The sequence below is a fragment of the Mobula hypostoma genome, chromosome 30, assembly GCF_963921235.1.
Source record: "Mobula hypostoma chromosome 30, sMobHyp1.1, whole genome shotgun sequence".
NCBI classification, from domain to species: domain Eukaryota; kingdom Metazoa; phylum Chordata; class Chondrichthyes; order Myliobatiformes; family Myliobatidae; genus Mobula; species Mobula hypostoma.
The window spans coordinates 17,681,664-17,702,338 of NC_086126.1; the positions used below are offsets into that span (position 1 = coordinate 17,681,664).

At 42.5% G+C, this 20,675-nt stretch overlaps 2 protein-coding genes across 2 annotated transcripts in view; both read left to right on the forward strand.

The window, feature by feature from the left end:
- The first annotated feature begins 70 nt into the window (after window positions 1-70).
- On the forward strand, window positions 71-634 carry LOC134339815 (histone H2B 1/2-like). The gene has a single exon (XM_063036635.1). The coding sequence runs from the start codon at window positions 260-262 to the stop codon at window positions 632-634; it is 375 nt and encodes a 124-aa protein (XP_062892705.1). The 5' UTR covers window positions 71-259.
- Window positions 635-1,532: 898 nt separating this feature from the next.
- LOC134339649 (late histone H2A.2.2-like) overlaps window positions 1,533-20,675 on the forward strand; it is a 410,959-nt gene continuing 391,816 nt past the window's right edge. The window contains exons 1-2 of the mRNA XM_063036345.1: window positions 1,533-1,924; window positions 4,682-4,689. Of these exons, the coding sequence (XP_062892415.1) occupies window positions 1,545-1,924; window positions 4,682-4,689 (388 nt within the window). The 5' untranslated portion in view covers window positions 1,533-1,544. The remainder of the gene's footprint in view (window positions 1,925-4,681; window positions 4,690-20,675) is intronic.

The window sequence follows — 20,675 nt, forward strand, 5'->3', positions numbered from 1 at the left end:
TGACCAGATCAGCGACAGTTCCCTGTCCACCGTGTTACCCAAACCGAACACTGGGTAGTGGAGACGGAGTTCTGATTGGTTAAACGAATTTCTTCAGCTATCCAATCAACTGATTTTACTGCATGAATCATTGCTTCAAATAGCCATTGAGAATCCTAGGCATCCCATCCCTCATTAGCAAACACCTCTGGGCGCTGCCTATTTAATTCGTGCTCCGGGCCCGTTTCGCTTATTTCTGGTTCTGAAGCGGTCAGCTGAAATGCCTGAGACAGCGAAACCTGCTTCGAAGAAGGGCGCCAAGAAAACTCTGCCCAAACCTGCGGGCAAGGCAGGGAAGAAGCGCAAGAGGCTGAGGAAGGAGAGTTACTCCATCTACATCTACAAAGTGATGAAGCAGGTTCACCCCGACACCGGCATCTCCTCCAAGGCCATGAGCATCATGAACTCATTCGTCAACGATATCTTCGAGCGCATCGGGGGCGAGGCTTCCCGCCTGGCCCATTACAACAAGCGGTCAACCATCACCTCACGGGAGATCCAGACCGCCGTGCGGCTGCTGCTGCCTGGGGAGCTGGCCAAACACGCCGTGTCCGAAGGGACAAAGGCGGTGACCAAGTACACCAGCTCTAAGTAAACCTCCCCAGTGCGATGATCGAAAACACAACGGCTCTTTTAAGAGCCACTCACGATTTCGCTGAGAGAGTTGTACAAGTATTTCGGCAATACATGGCGCATATTTTATGTGTGGTGACTTTTACAAGAGCTAAAGAACGGTTGGAATGTCCGGTTCATCTTTCCCGTATAATCCTGGTGTTTAACATTCCTAAAACGGAATTGTTACCTCCCCATCCCCATCAGTCCGTCCCTGGCGGTATACATGTCGAGCGGAGGATTGCTGCCGTTGCTGTTTTAGCTGTGGGTTCAGGAGTTTATTAAATACAGTTGGGTAACTTCTCTGAATATTATTTCAATGCGAGGCCGGCACGAGTTCACGATTCTTTCATAGAACAACTTTTTAAATTGCAGACTAGCCGCTGGTCACAGTTTGAGAAGAGCCGTTTGTCCATAACCTGATAACGTTTACACAATGACCGGCACCGGGCAGAAGCTGAGATTCAGTTTTACTCGGTTTGGTTACGGGTTGAAAGAAATTAGAGATTTGAGTTCCCAGACACTCCAATATCAACTACACTTGTGCCCGGTTTCAGTAACGGGGAAATGAGAAGACCCAGTCGTCAAACAGATGAGCAATGATTTTATTTCAGATTAAATTTGAACGATAGGTTTTTGTTGGCGGGCTTTTTCCAATTTTCAGTGAACTTTGGGAGGAGACGATTACTTTCCGCGCTTCTACCTTTACGGACTGCTGATTGGTGATTAAGGCAGTTCTTCGATTGGGACATTTCTCTTAACCAATGAGAATAAGTAAAATTTCACCAATCACAAACATCAGTTTGCATTCTCAAAGAAGGTATAAAAAGGGCGAGTTGGGGCGGGGTGAATATTCTTTCATTCTCGGTGGAGCAGTTACTGCGACTGTGAAAATGTCTGGACGTGGAAAAGGCACCGCTGGCAAAGCTCGGTCCAAGGCCAAATCTCGGTCGTCTCGGGCTGGACTGCAGTTCCCGGTCGGCCGGGTTCACAGACTCCTAAGAAAGGGTAACTATGCTGAGCGGGTGGGTGCCGGAGCCCCGGTCTATCTGGCTGCTGTGCTCGAGTATCTGACAGCCGAAATCCTCGAATTGGCCGGCAACGCGGCCCGGGACAATAAGAAAACCCGCATCATCCCCCGACACCTGCAGCTGGCCGTCCGCAACGACGAGGAGCTGAACAAGCTGCTGGGAGGGGTGACTATCGCTCAGGGCGGTGTGTTACCCAATATCCAGGCCGTGCTGTTGCCCAAGAAAACCGGCGGTGCCAGTAAGTGAAGCGACGTAAGCTGAACCTATTTACCCAAAGGCTCTTTTCAGAGCCACTCACAGTGTCTGTGGAAGGGCTGAGCAGCGGGTGATTTCCGTTCAGAGTATCTGGGCTCTGTATCTGTCACGGCCCCGACCGGAGCCATCCCTGGTAACGTTTCCTCTCCTTCCGTCGTGTTTCTTCCGCGAATTAAACCGGTATAAAACTGCACAGTACGCGGTCCGCTTCACCCTGACTCATTTCCCCTCTCTGCTGGCTGAATGGAGCTCTGTCCCCTTGCGGGGTGGGGAAATGAACTTTCAGAGTCAGCCCGCGGAGGGTGAATTTAATCTCCGATCATTGAACGATTCCGCTCTTCATGACCTGAAACCGTGTTGTCTGGGTTTCACATTGCGGGTTGACCCTGGACCGTTCCGGTATACAGCAGACGGGAACACCGCCTGCCGATCGCTTCATGAGCAATTCCCACCGCCTCACAGAACAATAATATTTGCAGCTTTACATTTATCTAGAAAAGTACATTTACCCTATGGAACTGACAGTATTTACTAAAAATCTCGTCCACCTGGGTCTCTGAAATATAAATGAACATTTTGCAAAGAAAGGGTCAGTTTGGTCAGACCTCCCGAGACACGGCTCCCTCTGTGAGGCGGTGGGTCGCTCTGAGAACAAACTTTTGTTTGTGCCAGGGAGAAAAGGGAGGGGGTGGGTGGATCGACAAGGAGATTCAGTGCTGTCCTGTCTCCAATAGGAACTTCTAAACACTGATGGATAAAACCGGACACAGAATAAATTCTGCTCCACCAACCCTTTTGCAGTGCGGCGGTCCCAGTCCACATGATGGGGCAATCCCCAGGGATGTCTTCTCAGTACCTCTGAGATGTTCTCCCTGGTCAAACACATCTCTCCGTCTCTCTCCCCTCCACTCCATCGTACCTGTAGCATTTGTACTGTGAAACTGAGTTGCCGGTCCCGCCCCTCCGACAGTCATTTTTCTGTTGGGGATGACCACACACTGCTCCAGCCCACCCAGCTGAAAATGGGTACGGGCAAATGCTGGGGGTTAACCTGGCGATAGACTGGCGACCTGTGGGGCGGGGTGGGGTAGTCTCGTACTCTCAGTCGCTTCACGCCACAGAAACCGGCATAAGCACCGGCCTGATGGGCCACAAGGCTCGGGACAGACTTTAACTTTTAAATATAATATCCCAGTCTCATGCACGGATCCATGCCCAGGGGCCATCTGCTGTTCAGAGAACAAAGGACAGTACAGGAGTGGCCCTTTGGCCCTTCTCTACATATTCCTGTGTCTGTCTAAGATTTCCTTAAATACTCCTGCGCTCTCTGCCTCTGCCACCACCCCTGACAGTGCATTCCATGTCTCCATCAATCTGTTGTCTTCACTTTCTTCCTCTGAGCTTAAATACATGCCTTCTGTGAAAAATATTACTGGCTGTCTACACCAACTATGACCACAAAATTCCACAGGTTTCTATCAAATCTCTCCTGAGCCGACGCCACTTCAGAAGAAAAAGTTTCAGCATGTCGAGCCTCTCCTCAGCGCACACCTCCTCCAGACATCCTGCTCCAAACCCTCCACATGCTTCCTATAATGAGGTGATCAGAACTGAACACTGTACTCTCAATGTGGCCTCACCAGCATTTTATAAGCCTGTAACATCATGTCCTGGTGCTTGAACTCAATGCCTTGCCTGATGAAGGTAAACATGCCATACACCGACTTTACCTCCCTGTCAACCTGTGCTCCCAGTTTTAGGGAACCGATGTCTCTGAACCTCAACATCCTTCCCTTTGTCAATACTGTTAATGTTCCTGTCATTAACTGTGTACACACCCTTGATGTTGGATCTCTCAAAGTGCAGCCCGAGGTATCCTTTTCACCACAGCGAATGTACGGAATGCAATGGGATTATCTTCAATCCTACTTGCCGGAGATTTTTCATCACTGTTTCCAGCTCTCCGAATGTTCTTGAGTATCCCTGTTTTTTAAATATAGTCCTCAAACACCCTGTTTGATTCCAGCTTCCTGAGCCTTACTTATGCTTCTCCCTCCTCCTTGACTAACTTCTTGTCTCATCATCCAAGGTTCCTGAACCTTGCCATCCTTGACCCTCCCTCTTACTGAACAAACTGGCCCTGAAACACTGCACTGGTCTTTAAACAAACTCCAGGTCGGATGTGGATTTGCCTCAAAATCCATCATTACATAATGCTGTGCCTGGCATCGAACTCAGCTTCAATCTCTCCATTCAGTGACTGGTGTTCTGTTTCACATCCCCCTGTCAATCTCATTTCAACCCTCAAAGGGAGCAGCAATGAACTTCATGATCCTGACTGCTCTCCAGTGAAACTGCAAACCATCCCTCTTGTAAATGTCACCCCAGCACCAGAAGAGGTTCCAATGTTCTGTAATCCTGAAACCTTGTCCCTGTATCAGCTCCTCAACCACACATTCATCTGCTCTCACTTTCTGTTTGTATCCCTACTACTACAGGGCACTGGCAGTAACCCGGAGATTACAACCTTTCAGGTTCTGCTCCATAACTTGTTCCCTAACTCTCTATATTCACTGTGGGACATCATCCCTTTTCTACCTGTCCATTGGTACTGACGTGAATCACCATCTCCAGCTGAATGATCACCGTCCCCCTGTTCTGTATCTGCTCTGAGATGTCCCTGACTCTCAGAGGATTTACAACTTTTAAAACCAACAAAAGGCAACAAAAAGAGTCATAAAGAGAGGAAAAAGTTGGAAGCTAGCCACTGGTATTAAAGAGGATACCAAAAGTTTCTTTAGATATACAAAGTGTAAAAGAGAGGCAAAAGTAGATATTGGTTCATTGGAAGTTGTTACTGGAGAGGTAGTAATGGGGTACAGGAAAATGGCAGACAAACTGAATAAGTATTGTTCATCAGTCTTCACTGGGGAAGACATTAGCAGTCTGCTGGAAATTCAAGAGAATTAGGGGGCAGAAATGAGTAATTTTGCCTTTACTCGGGAGATGGTCCTTGGGAAACTGAAAGTTCTGAGGTTAGATAATTCACCTGGACCAGATTATCTACACCAGCGCTATGAAAGATGTGGCTGAAGAGATTGTGGCAGTTTTAGTTATGTTTTTTCCATAATCCCTGGATTCTGGTGTGGTTCCAGAGAACAGGAAGATTGCAAAGGTCATCCACTCTTAAAGAAGAGAGGGAAGCAGAAGAAAGCAAATCATAGGCCAGCTCGTCCGATCTCAGTGGTTGGGAAGACAATGGAGTCAATTGTCAAGGATGTATTTTCGGGTACTTGGCAACACATGAAAAAATGGGCCAACATCAGCATGGTTTCCTTTAATCAGTCCTCACCAAAGACTTGTGTATCTGCAACACTTCTTCTCAGCTCTTGTACTCAGTGACATGAATGATGAAGGCCGGCAGATCAAACCCCATCTTCACCACCGTATCTAGCTGAGATGTCACTTTCAGTGAACTATACATTCACATGGACATTATTTATATAAATTACAAACAACAAAGGTCCCGCCACCCAGTGGCACACCACTAGACAGACAGCTCCAGTCTGAGGCACAACCCTCAACCATCAGCCTCTGCCTCCTGTCACGGAGGCAATTATGAAATCAATCAACTATCTCCCCAGATTCCATTTTCTAGATCTAACCTTCCAGACTATAGTCAAAGGCCTGGCTAATGTCCACATAGACATCCGCAGCCCTAACCTCATCTACACCCTCGTGAAACCCCTCAAAAGGCTGCAAGAAATTTACCAGACATGATTTCCCTTGCACAAAACTGTGCTGACTGTCTTGAATCAAACCAAATGTCGGTAGATCCTGTCCTTCAGAAACCCCTCCAACACATTACAGACTGATGGGCCTGTAGTTTCCGCTACCCTTTTTAAACAATGGCACCGCATAAACCATCAGTCCTGAAGTCACAGGAGCAGGATCAGGCCTTTTGACCCATTCAGTCTGTTCTGCCATTCCATCATACATCCCTCTCAACCCCATTCTCCTGCCTTCTACCCATAAACTTTGATACCCTTAATAATAATTAAAAATCTATGAACCTCTGCTTTAAATAAACCCACTGACTGCCTTTATGGCTGCCTGTGGAAATGAAATCCATTGATTCATCATCTTCTGAGGTGTACATACTTCAATGCTAGGAGTATTGCGGGGAAGGCGGATGAGTTGAGGGCGTGGATTGACACGTGGAATTATGATGTGTAGCAATTAGTGAAACTTGGCTACAGGAGGGGCAGGACTGGCAGCTTAATATTCCAGGGTTCCGATGTTTCAGATGTGATCGAGGCAGAGGAATGAAAGGTGGGGGAGCAGCATTGCTTGTTAGGGAAAATATTACAGCAGTGCTCAGGCAGGACAGATTAGAGGGCTTGTCTACTGAGTCCTTATGGGTGGAGCTGAGAAACAGGAAAGGTATGGCCACATTAGTGGGATTGTATTACAGACCACCCAATAGTCAACGAGACTTGAAAGAGCAAATCTGCAGAGAGATAGCAGGCAACTGCAGGAAACATAAAGTTGTGGTGGTAGGGGATTTTAATTTTCCATACATTGATTGGGACTCGCATACTGTTAGGGGTCTAGATGGTTTAGAGTTTGTAAAATGTGTTCAGGAAAGTTTTCTAAATCAGTATATAGAGGGACCAACTAGAGGGGATGCAATATTGGATCTCCTGTTAGGAAACGAATTAGGGCAAGTGACAGAAGTCTGTGTAGGGGAGCACTTTGGTTCCAGTGATCATAACACCATTAGTTTCAATTTGATCATGGACAAGGATGGATCTGGTCCTAGGGTTGAGGTTCGGAACTGGAAGGAGGCCAAATTTGAAGAAATGAGAAAGGATCTAAAAAGCGTGGATTGGGACAGGTTGTTCTCTGGCAAAGATGTGATTGGTAGGTGGGAAGCCTTCAAAGGGGAAATTTTGAGAGTGCAGAGTTTGTATGTTCCTGTCAGGATTAAAGGCAAATTGAATAGGAATAAGGAACCTTGGTTCTCAAGGGATATTGCAACTCTGATAAAGAAGAAGAGGGAGTCGTATGAAATGTATAGGAAACAGGGGGTAAATCAGGTGCTTGAGGAGTATAACAAGTGCAAGAAAATACTTAAGAAAGAAATCAGGAGGGCTAAAAGAAGACATGAGGTTGTCTTGGCAGTCAAAGTGAAGGATAATTCAAAGAGCTTTTACAAGTATATTAAGAGCAAAAGGATTGTGAGGGATAAAATTGGTCCTCTTGAAGATTAGAGTGGTCGGCTTTGTGCGGAACCAAAGGAAATGGGGGGGGGATCTTAAATAGGTTTTTTGCGTCTGTATTTACTAAGGAAGCTGGCATGAAATCTATGGAATTGAGGGAATCAAGTAGTGAGATCATGGAAACTGTACAGATTGAAAAGGAGGAGGTGCTTGCTGTCTTGAGGAAAATTAAAGTGGATAAATCCCCGGGACCTGACAGAGTGTTCCCTCGGACGTTGAAGGAGACTAGTGTTGAAATTGTGGGGGCCCTGGCAGAAATATTTAAAATGTCGCTGTCTACGGGTGAAGTGCCGGAGGATTGAAGAGTGGCTCATGTTGTTCCGTTGTTTAAAAAAGAATCAAAAAGTAATCCGGGAAATTATAGGCCAGTGAGATTAACGTCAGTAGTAGGTAAGTTATTGGAGGGAGTACTAAGAGACAGAATCTACAAGCATTTGGATAGACAGGGGCTTATTAGGGAGAGTCAACATGGCTTTGTGCGTGGTAGGTCATGTTTGACCAATCTGTTGGAGTTTTTCGAGGAGGTTACCAGGAAAATGGATGAAGGGAAGGCAGTGGATATTGTCTACATGGACTTCATTAAGGCCTTTGACAAGGCCCCGCATGGGAGGTTAGTTAGGAAAATTCAGTCGCTAGGTATACATGGAGAGGTGGTAAATTGGATTAGACATTGGCTCGATGGAAGAAGCCAGAGAGTGGTGGTGGAGAATTGCTTCTCTGAGTGGAGGCCTGTGACTAGTGGTGTGCCACAGGGATCAGTGCTGGGTCCATTGTTATTTGTCATCTATATCAATGATCTGGATGATAATGTGGTAGATTGGATCAGCAAGTTTGCTGATGATACAAAGATTGGAGGTGTAGTAGACAGTGAGGAAGGTTTTCAGAGCCTGCAGAGGGACTTGGACCAGCTGGAAAAATGGGCTGAAAAATGGCAGATGGAGTTTAATACTGGCAAGTGTGAGGTATTGCACATTGGAAGGACAAACCAACGTAGAACATACAGAGTTAGTGGTAAGGCACTGAGGAGTGCAGTGGAACGGAGGGATCTGGGAATACAGATACAAAATTCCCTAAAAATGGCGTCACAGGTAGATAGGGTTGTAAAGAGAGCTTTTGATACATTGGCCTTTATTAATCAAAGTATTGAGTATAAGAGCTGGAATGTTATGATGAGGTTGTATAAGGCATTGGTGAGGCCGAATCTGGAGTATTGTGTTCAGTTTTGGTCACCAAATTATAGGAAGGATATAAATAAGGTTGAAAGAGTGCAGAGAATGTTTACAAGGATGTTGCCGAGACTTGAGAAACTCAGTTACAGAGAAGGGTTGAATAGGTTAGGACTTCATTCCCTGGAGCGTAGAAGAATGAGGGGAGATTTGATAGAGGTATATAAAATTATGACGGGTATAGATAGAGTGAATGCAAGCAGGCTTTTTCCACTGAGGCAAGGGGAGAAAAAAAAAACAGAGGACATGGGTTAAGGTGAGGGGGGGGAAAGTTTAAAGGGAACATTAGGGGGTGCTTCTTCACACAGAGAGTGGTGGGAGTATGGAATGAGTTGCCAGACGAGGTGGTAAATGCGGGTTCTTTTTTAACATTTAAGAATAAATTGAACAGATACATGGATGGGAGGTGTATGGAGGGGTATGGTCCGTGTGCAGGTCAGTGGGACTAGGCAGAAAATGGTTCGGCACAACCAAGAAGGGCCAAAGGGCCTGTTTCTGTGCTGTAGTTTCTATGGTTCTGACTAATGACATTACTCATCTCTATTCTAGAGGGGCCTCTTTCTGTCGAGGGTGTGGTTTGGTTCTGGATTCCTCCATTATTGGAAACATCCTCTCATATCAATGCTATCTAGGCCGTTCAATATTCAATGTGTTTCTATAAGATTCTCCCTCATTCTTCTAGACTCCGGTGACTGCAGGCCCAGATCATCAAATGATTATTACATCCTAACTCTTTCAGTCCTGGGATCATTCTCATGAATTTCCACTCCAGCCTCTGCAATGCCAGCACATCCTTTCTTAGAAAAGTGACCCAACCCTGCTCATGATACTCCAAACGAGGTCTGACCAAAGCCTCAGCATTAGATATTTGTTTTCTAGTTCTCTTGAAATGCATGCATTTGCCTTCCTCACTACTAACTCAATGTGTACATTAACCTTTAGGGAATCATACACTAAGACCCTTTGCACAACTGATTTCTGTTCTCTCCCTGATTAGAAAGAGCCCAGGCTGTTATTCCTCCTACCAGAGTACATGACCACACTCTTCATTACACTGTATTTCATCTGGCACTTCTTGTCCATTCTCCAAATCTGTCCAAGTGCTACTGCAGACTCCCTGCTTCCTCAACACTGTCTGCCTGCTCGTATCATCCACAGTCTTGGCCTCAAAACTATCAATTCCACATTCGTCACCCTGTCCAATCATGTGCAACCTCAAGTGGTGCCTGAGATGAAGCAAAATAATCTCTCCCTGGCCTCTACAGTGTATTCTCCAGCTTCCCACAGAGTACGAGAATGTACCTGATCAGGCCCTGGAGATTTAACAACCTTAAAGAATTCTTGCAATGGTGAAATAACCGTTGGAAATTTTCATGGAAAGCCTCTCCTATTTCATTTGCCTCCACACACAGATGGCCATGTTCACCTCCAAGGGGAATGATTCTGTGTCTAACTTACCATGTCCTATGAATATAGCAAGAGAATCTCTTGGATTTTGCTCACTTTGCCTCTGAATCATGATACCTCCTTTTACCCTCCAAACTTTTATGAGCGATCCTATCTCTAATAATATTCTCCTTCTTTTTAAATCTTTTTATTGAATAAGTATACAAAGGGTAAACCATAAAGGCACTAATACACTGTTAGAAATTACAGGAGATATTGAATAAAAGATCTCCAGGTCTGTTCAAATTTAAGTGAGGAATCATAAAGATTACTTCTAATTTTCTCCAAATTTAAGCATAATATCGTCTGGGAAAACCAAAAAAAGGTAGTTGGAGCATTAGGCTCTTTCCAATGTTGTAAGATACATCTTTTCACTATTAAAGTAAGAAATTCTATGGGCTGAAGGGGAAAGATTACTGGAAATTTTAGGTAATCCAAAGATAGCAGTAATAGGATGAGGAGAGATATCTATATTCAATACCTTTGAGATAATATTAAAAATGTCTCTCCAAAAAGTTTCCAGAGTAGGACAAGACCAAAACATATGAGTTAAAGAGGCTATCTGCCCCAGACATCTATCAAAAAAAGGATTAATATGAGAATAGAAATGAGCTAATTTATCTTTGGACATATGTGCTCTATGAACAACTTTAAACTGAATTAGGGAATGTTTAGCTCAGATAGAGGAAGTATTGACTAATTGTAAAATCTGCCCCCAGTCATCCACGGAAATAATAGAACCCAATTCTTGTTCCCAATCTGACCTAATCTTATCAAATGGAGCTTTCTTAAGTTTCATAATAATATTATAAATAATAGCCTTTCTGACATGGATTAAGGTTAATTATAGTATCTAAAATATATGTAGGAGGTAGCGTTGGAAAGGAAGAGAGTATAGTACTTAGGAAATTTCTAACTTGGAGATATCTAAAAAAATGTATTCTTGGTAAATTATATTTATTAGATAATTGTTCAAAAGACATAAGGGAACCATCTAAAAATAAATCCAAAAACCGTGAAATACTCTTAGTCTTCCAAATTTGAAACGCACGATCTGTGAAAGAGGGAGGAAAAAATATGTTACCTAAAATAGAGATCGCTAGCCCAAATTGGTTGAGATCAAAAAATTTTCTGAATTGAAACCAAATACGCAAGGTACATTTAACTATCGGGTTAAAGACCAGTTTGAGGCGTTTCAAATCAAAAGGAAGAGAGGAACCTAAAATAGAGCCAAGTGCATAGCCCTGAGCAGATTGTAATTCCAATACTACCCATTTAGGAATGGATAGTGTATCTTGGTCAAGAAACCAAAATTTCATATGTCGAATATTAATTGCCCAATAATAGAATCTAAAGTTAGGTAATGCTAGACCTCCATCTTTCTTGGCTTTCTGTAAATGTATTTTACCCAATCTCGGGTTTTTATTTTGCCAAATAAATGAAGAAATTTTAGAGTCAACTTTATCAAAAAAAGATTTTGGAACAAAAATTGGTAACGCCTGAAATATATATTAAAAATTTGGCAGAATAAACATCTTAACTGCATTAATATGACCAAAGTTAAATATAATGGAAACCATTTAGATGAAAGTTGAGTAATATGATCAATTAAGGGTAAAAAATTGGTCTTAAATAAATCTTTGTATTTACAAGTAATTTTAATCCCAAGATATGAGAAAAAATTATTAATCAATTTAAACGGAAAGTTATGATACAAGGGAAGTTGTTTATTAATCGGAAAAAGTTCACTCTTACTAAGGTTTAATTTATAACCTGAAAAAAGACTAAATTGTGCTAATAAATCTAAAGCAGCAGGGATGGATTTTTGAGGATTAGAAATATATAAAAGTAAATCATCAGCATAGAGTGATATTTTATGGGACTTTAAGCCCCGAGTTATCCCAATAATATTTGGAGATTCTCGAATGACAATTGCAAGAGGTTCTAATGCAATATCAAATAATAAAGGACTAAGAGGACAACCTTGTCGAGTACCTCGAAAAAGAGGGAAAAAAAGTGAGCTTAAGGAGTTAGTACGGACCGAGGTCATAGGAGAATGATATAACAATTTAATCCAGGATATAAATTTTGAGCTAAAATTAAACATTTCAAGCACCTTAAATAAGTAAGGCCATTCTACTCTATCAAAAGTTTTTTCAGCATCTAAAGAGAAAACACACTCAGGAACATTTTGTGAGGGGGTATAAACAATATTTAACAGTGTGCGAATGTTATAGAAAGAGTAACGACCTTTAATAAAACCCGTTTGGTCTTCCGAAATAATAAAAGGGAGTACGTTTCTAATCTGTTTGCTAATAATTTAGAAAAAATTTTAGAATCCACATTTAATAAAGATATTGGTCTATAAGATGCACATTGAGCAGGATCTTTACCCTTCTTTAATATTAGAGAGATTGACGCTCTATAAAAGGATTCGGGATGTTTACCAAGTTTTAATGAAGCCTCCAAAACCCTACAGAACCAAGGGATTAATTAAGGTGCAATAAACTTATAAAATCCCATGGTAAACCCATCAGGGCCAGGAGCTTTCCCCAGGTTCATAGAGGAAATAACATTCTTAATCTCATCAATAGTAATGGGAGTATCAAGCATAGAAGACATATCCTGTGAAATCTCAGGGAAATCTAGGTTATCTAAAAAGTCATTCATATATTTAGAGTCTTGTAAAGACTCAGATTGATATAAGGAAGAATAAAAATCAAAGAAGGTTTGATTGATCCCCGCATGATCAAATATCAATCGATCATTTTGATTATAAATCTGATTAATTTGAGATTTAGTATAATTAGACTTCAGTTGGTTAGCCAACAGTTTACCAACTTTGTCACTGTGTACATAAAATTCACTTCTTGTTTTCTTTAATTGGTTTACAATCGAGGACGAAAGTAATAAGCTGTGCTCTATTTGAAGTTCAGTTCTTTGTTTATCCAGCTCCTCAGAGGGAGCTGTAACATATTTCTTATCAATTTCCTTAACCTTGTCCACAATTACCAACTCCTCCTGCTTAAACTTCTTCCTCAAAGCAGCAGAATACGAGATAATCTGACCATGAATATAAGCTTTAAAAGTATCCCAAAGAATGTTCACAGAAATATCCTCTGTATAGTTGATTGTAAAAAAAAGATCAATCTGTTCATTCATAAAGTTAACAAGGTCTGAGTCCTGAAGCAGCAACGAATTAAAACACCATTGTCTATTATTTTGTGTATTGACCTGAATTCTAATAGAAAGCTTAAGTGGAGCATGATCCGAAATCGTTATACAGTCATAATCACAATTAATCACTGAAGAAATAAGACGAGAGTCAATAAAGAAATAATCAATTCTTGAATAGGAATGGTGAACATATGGAAAAAAAAGAAAAATCTTTTTCCTGAGGATGCAAAAAACGCCAAATGTCCGTTGACCCAGAATCAGAAAGGAATGAATTAATCGAAGTTGCAGATTTATTAGGTAAGGTCCGTAGAGGAGCCAAATGGTCCAAAACTGGAGATAAGCAAGTATTAAGATCTCTGCCCCAGATCAATGAAAACTCATTCAAATTCGGGAACTGATTAAATAATGATTTATAAAATTCCGGACAGTCCATATTGGGAGCATAAATGTTAACCAAAACTACCTTTTTATTGAATAGTAGACCACTAACCAGTAGAAATCTACCATTCGGATCAGGAATAATATCATGTTGTACAAAAGTAACTGAGGAGTCTATAAAAATAGAGTCACCTCGAATCTTAGCGTTAGAATTCGAATGAACTGTTGGCCCTTCCAGAATTTAAAAAAACGTAGTCTGTCCCCCCTCCGCACGTGGGTCTCTTGTAAAAATAGAACATGTGCTTTAAGTCTCCGGAATACTTTAAAAACTTTTTTCCTTTTAATGGGATGATTAAGACCATTAGTATTCCAGGAGACAAAATTAATAATAGACTCCATAAACCCTAAAGTTAACCCGCAAAAAAGAGGATTGACGATAGGTTCGATCCACGAACCGGGAAAGGGAACAGAACAAACCAGAGATAACAGGAAGGAGAACGCAACCAATGCTTCAGTAACGTAAATAGCCCAAGAAGAAAAAAACTAAAACGTGAAGCCCCTCCCACCACCCCCCACCCCATGACCACAAGGCTAAATCTAAAGCAGACCCGCCAGAAAGAAGCAAGCACTAGAACTACCCCCATGACTTCCGATAGACGCTCACTAAAAAAAGTGTAAATATAAAAAAGATCAGCTAGTTATAAAACAGTAAAAGAATAAAAAAAGTAGAACAGTTAAGACAAACACGATATAAAACAGAGAAAAAGGCAGAAAATATAAAGAAAACCATAACAGACCACAGACCCTATGATAACCAAAAAAAAAGAAACAAAATTATTAATATAAAACTAGTTAGGAAAACCTACAGAAAAAAAGTACATTTAAAGACTACGAAATTTAAGGCCTCAAAGGAAATACATGAAATGATGCTGAGGGAATAACCACCCAGAATCCGCAGGGAAAAAGAAAGGAATGACGCAGTTAGAAAGAAAGTTTGGCAACCATATTAATTAATCAAAAATAAACTTTTCTGCCCATATAAAGCAACCAAAAATTAAACCCGACAGATTCACAACCTCCGATCAAACGGAGATAATTAAAAATTATGATTAAGATGTTGAAGGTGAAAATTGATCCAGATAACTCTGGGCATCCAATGGAGATTCAAAAAAACGAAGGGTTCCGTCAGGCGTACGAATCCTTAAACACGCAGGGTAGAGCAGCGCTGGTTTTAAATCCATCTTGTAGAGTTCCGACATCACAGATCTGTAACGAACCCATTGATCCCAAATCTGTTTGCTGAAGTCCTCCACGCATCAAAACTGAAGATCCAAAAAATCAATATAACCTTTAGATCGAACAAATCGAAGCAGTTTCTCCTTGTCTTGAAAGTAATGAAAACGTAAAATGACATGTCGAGGTTTATCTGTCTTGGACGAATATGATGGAACTCTGTGAGCCCGATCCAATAACGGTGGTTGGTCAGGAAATACGGTAGGAAATGCATCTTTTAAAAGTTGAGAAAAAAACTTTATAGGGTTGTCAGATTCAACAGCTTCACGAACACCAATAATTCGAATATTCTGCCGTCACATTCTGGATTCTAAGTCAGAGTTTTTAAAAGTCAGAAAGTCCAGTTTTTTCTTCATTGAAGTAATTGTTTCTTCAATTTTCTCCATCTTGAGTTCATTTTGTTGCGTGGATTTTTGAAGATTAGATATAGCCGACTGATGTTCTGTGATAGATATTTGCATTTTATCGATTGAATCCGCAATTTTCTGGAAATTAATTGAAATTTCTGCATGAAATTTCCGTTATAGAGGTTGAAATTTCCCTTTGAATTAGATCCGATATAGCTTTCAGAGTCAACGGTGGTTCAGTCGGAGGGAGATCGGTACCCTACGATCTAACCGGAGGTTTGCCGTCTTTCCCATTTTTTCCATTCTTGGACATAGCAGACGTTAAAAGCATCTGAATATCAAAAAGCCCAATTTGTTTCAGATTATTGTAAAAGTCGATGCCTTAATGGTTAGTTAAATATAGCCGATCATAAGAAAAAAACTCAGAGGTAATGGAGCGAGTCAAGAGCACGACTTCACTCCATGAGCTCTACTGGAAGGCTCTCTAATAATATTCTCAAATAATTTCCCTAGCATTGATCCAAATCTCACCAGTCTATAATTTCCTGTTTGTCTCTATTGCCTGAGGAACAACATGCCCTGGAATATCAGCATCACTCCCTTCTCTGATCTCACTATCCTCCATGACCACATTGATGAATACTGATGAGAAGTACTGGTTTAGTCCCTCGCACACTTCAGTCATAAACTCTCTCCTCTGTGCTTGTGTTGTCATACCCTCTCCGCAGTGCCCCTTCTCACCAAAGTTATTCCTTCTCCCCGTTTCACACTTCTGATTCTCTCTCTAACTTCTCTCTTGCTTGCTTCATGTTGCCAGAGGCCTTCTCCAATTTCTACTTCTGAAATATTCCTTATCCTTCATTTTATTTCAGTCTGAATTCATAACATCTCTCACTATGTCCCTCTGCCAGACTTCACCATCCTTGTCTTTCCTCCTCATAGAAACAGTTCAGTCTGAATTCTGTTCAATGTGGACAGTTGCCATTAGCTGTACAATCTTGTCCTTATTTACTGTTCCCAAAATGAAACTTCTATCAATGGCCAGGCTCATTTCCCAATACAATGTTTTCTATGATCCCCTTCCCGGGTAGGCTATCCACTTCTATGTTAAGAAATATCCCAGTATTCTTCTAACAAATTCAGTGATATCTAAGCCCCTGACTCTAAGGGAGTCGCAGTCAACATTTGGGAAATTTGTCACCCACTACAACTACCCTGTTGCTTTTACATCTTTCATTACCTGCTACATTTCTGTTCCTTTATCTCCTTCTGGCATTTGGGAGGCCTGTGATATAACCCCATCAGTGAATGCACCTCTCTTATCCTGAGCTCTATCCACATTGTCTCACTGGATGAAACCTCCAGTGTGTCCTCTCTTAGTCCCTCACCCACAATTCCATATAAAGGCTGATCTGCCATCAGCCTTCCTTGTATGTCAATCCCACTTCCCTGATTTTACAAAACATTTATCTTCCTTCTCTTTGAATCTTTTCAGTTATCGAGCCTCCCCATTCATCTCAGTTGGGGAATTCCAGTGTTTGTTATACTGTGTTTTTTTAATCATTTGTGGCCTTGTAGAACAGTGCAGGCGTGTACTTTGGTTTCCTGCAGTCCACAGTTTTGAGTGCCACAGTCCCACACAGTCATCAGATTATGTAAAGGGAGAGGGAGTTTGAATGAAGAGAACATGAGCAGTTGGCACATTTTGCATGTCACAGTTCCCAAGGAAATGTTTGATTGCCCATAATTCGGAACGTGGCAAGATCCAATAAAAAGAAGTTAGATTTAAACAGAGCGGTCACTGTATGAGTGGGACAGAATTGGAGAGGGGACTTGAGGTTTCGTCTCTTCTGAGAGATGTAGGCCTTGGGTAGATATATTTTGATTTAATCTTTATTTCTTAGAGCAGAGGGGATGCCAGACAAGATACTTGTGTTGATGGAAGGAGACAGAGGGTGGTCATGGCAGCTTGTTATTCAGGTTGGAGGCCTCTGACCAGTGACAGTCACAGGGATCGGTGCTGGTACTGTCATTTGTCATCTACATTAACAATTTCTCTGACATTGTAGTGACAGTGAGTTTGCAGATGACAGCAATGTTGGTGGTAGTGTGGACTGTGAAGATTGTGTGAGAGTACAATAGGATGGAGATTAACTGGGGAAGTCGGCCAAAGAATGGCAGGAGGATGTTGACATGGACAATTGTGAGGTGTTGTATTATGAGAAGTTCAACCAGGGAAGGATCTGCACAGTAAATTCTTGTCCCTTGGAGAGTATTACAGAACAGATGGTCCATGAAATACAGAAACATCATTCACTGAATGTGACAACACAGGTAGTCAGGATGGTGAAGGTGGTGTTTGTCCTATTTGTCTTCATTGATCAGGGAATTGAGTAGAGAATTTGGGATGCCATATGACAGCTGTAAAAGTCAAAGTGAGACCAGGCTGTATTTTGCACAGTTCTGGTCATCCAGTTGCAGGAAGGATGTCATGAAGCTGGCAAGTGTGGAGGGAAGTTTGATGAGGATGTTACAGACACTGGAGGACTTTATCAGCAGAAGCTGGACAGACTGGGACTCTCTTTCTCTCTACTGAGAGAGTAAGGAGCTGTCTGGTGACCGTCCAGAGGTTTACAAAATCAGTAGGTGAGCACTTTTTGTGTCAGGGTAGGGAAGCCTAAATTTACAGGGTAATTGTTTAAGGTGAAGGGGAAACATTTAAAAGCTACCTTATGGGTGGGGGATGTTGCATCTTTGATTAAGGAGATGAACACTGCAGTAATAAGAGGGGTTTTGATGAGGTCTTGTAAGTAGAGGTTTTAAATAAAATGGTGATTGATGATTTTGATGGGATTATACTGCTGGCCTCCCAACAGGCTCAGATATCGTGCAGCAGACATGTTGGTAAATCACACAGAGGGGTAATGGGAACAAGCTTACAGCAGTTGGGCATTTCAACTTTCCCAGATTACCTTGTATGAAAAGTTTCAGTCTCCAGGAGAAATTTGGCAGAAACAGGATCGGTTCATCCCTCAGCAGAAACAGTATTTAAAAGGGAGGATGAGGCAAACATCAGTAACAACAGAAGACAAAGGCAGCATAAAAGAACATGAGAGGTCAAAGAATATCATCAAATTTAATGGGAAGGATTTTGAAACTTAAAAAATAAAGAGCACAACTATAATAGTAATATGCAGAAGTCAGGTGAATTATGAAAGTAACTGGCCCATAATAGAAACAAGATATAGAAAGATTTATTTTCAGATATATGAAGAGTAAAAGAGAGGCAAGAATGGACAAGGTTTTAGGTTTCCTATTCTCATCTTCAAACTCACAACCCTCCCTGATTCTCTTTTTACATGATTTAGTTTATTCTATATTTCTTATTTTAACCTTTTTTTTAGAAATTGCTCTGTACTGCTGTAGCAAAACAACAGTTCATGACATATGTCCGTGGTAATGAACATGATTTTGATACTAATCACCTTCACTGATCAATGCCAGTGCACAAAAGGTTTATTAATGAGTTGGAGTAACTTCCCTCAACTTTACTTGGAAGGATGGTGCGGATTACAGGGTGCTCGTGATCACTTCGGGAAGAGGGTCAAGTGTGGCAAATGCATTTCAATACAGATAAGTGTGAGGCGGTGCATATTGGAAAGTCAAACCAGTGTAGAACTTACACTATGAATGATCGGTCATTGGGGAGTGGAATGGGCCGGACAGATTTAGGGGTAAAGTGCACACACAGTTCATTGAAAGTTGTGTCACTGGTAGACAGGGTGGTGAAGAACGGGGTTTAGCATGCTGGCGTTCACTAGTCAGGGGATAGAGTATATCAGTTGTGACATTATGTTACAGTTGTGTAAGTAACTGGAGGCCACACTTACCGATTTGTGTACAGCTCTTGTCATTGTTATAGGAAATGTGGTTAAACTGGGGAGAGTGTAGAAAAGATTGCCAAGGATGTTTCCCGGACCTGAGGTTCTCAGTTACACAGAGAGTTTGGCCAGACAATGTCCTTTGTCCTTTATTCCTTGGAATCAGAATCAGATTTATCAGTGTTATATGACATGGAAGCTGTCGTTTTATTTTGACAGACAAAATGCTGGAGGAACACAACAAGTCAGGCAGCATTTCCCACCAGAGTCCTGATGAAGGGTCTCGGCCCGAAATGTCGACTGTTTATTCTCACCATTGATGATGCCTGACTTGCTGATTCAGAGAGAGTGTTTTAAAGCCGCAAACACAAGGAATTCTGCAGATGCTGGAAATTCAAGCAATACACATCAAAGTTGCTGGTGAACGCAGCAGGCCAGGCAGCATCTCTAGGAAGAGTTACAGTCGACGTTTCAGGCCGAGACCCTTCATCAGGACTAAATGAAGGAAGAGCTAGTAAGAGATTTGAAAGTGGGAGGAGGAGGGGGGAGATCCAAAATGCTAGAAGACAGGAGGGGGAGGGATGGAGTCAAGAGCTGGACAGGTGATTGGCAAAAGGGATATGAGGGGATCACGGGACAGGAGAACAGGGAGAAAGAAAAGGGGAAGGGGGAGGGAAACCCAGAGGATGGCCAAGGGGTATAGTGAGGGGGACAGAGGGAGAAAAAGAATGTGTGTATATAAATAAATAACGGATGGGTTCGAGGGGGAGGTGGGGCATTAGTGGAAGTTTGAGAAGTGAATGTTCATGCCATCGGGTTGGATGTGGAATCAAAATGTGTGGCCACTGGGAGATCCTGCTTTCTCTGGCGGACAGAGCGTAGATGTTCAGCAAAACGGTCTCCCAGTCTGCGTCGGGTCTCGCCAATATATAAAAGGCCACATCGGGAGCACCGGACGCAGTACATCACCCCAGCCGACTCACAGGTGATGTGTCGCCTCACCTGGAAGGACTGTCTGGGGCTCTGAATGGTGGTAAGGGATGAAGTGTAAGGGCATGTATAGCACTTGTTCCGCTTACAAGGATAAGTGCCAGGAGGGAGATCAGTGGGGAGAGATGTGGAGGGGGGGGGGGGAACGAATGCAGAGAGTTGGGGGAGGGAAAGATGTGCTTAGTGGTGGGATCCCGTTGGAGGTGGTGGAAGTTACGGAGAATAATATGTTGGACCCGGAGGCTGGTGGGATGGTAGGTGAGGACCAGGGGAACCCTATTCCTAGTGGGGTCTGTCTCCGCTGCACCTGCTGTCAGGATGAGGCTTTTCATTCCAGGACGAGGGAGATGTCCTTTTTTAAAGAAAGGGGCTTCCCTTCCTCCACCATCAACTCTGCTCTCAAACGCATCTCCCCCATTTCACTCACATCTGCTCTCACTCAATTTTCCCACCATCTCCCTCTGTACCCATCGCGACCGCATGCTCCCACTCCAAGGACAGCCGGGCATGTCCAAAGCAAACAAAACGGTAACAGCCACAGCAGCTGTTCATGGCAGGTTTGTGGGAGAAGTGAAGGGCCAGGTGAGACCCTGACGGGGAGGGAACGAGTTCATCTCCTGTCCCTCGCTGAATCAACCAGACGGCACAGAACAGCTGACGATCGCGGTCAGTTAATGCAAAACCGAACAACCCCATCAGGAGGGCAGATCGTCACTAC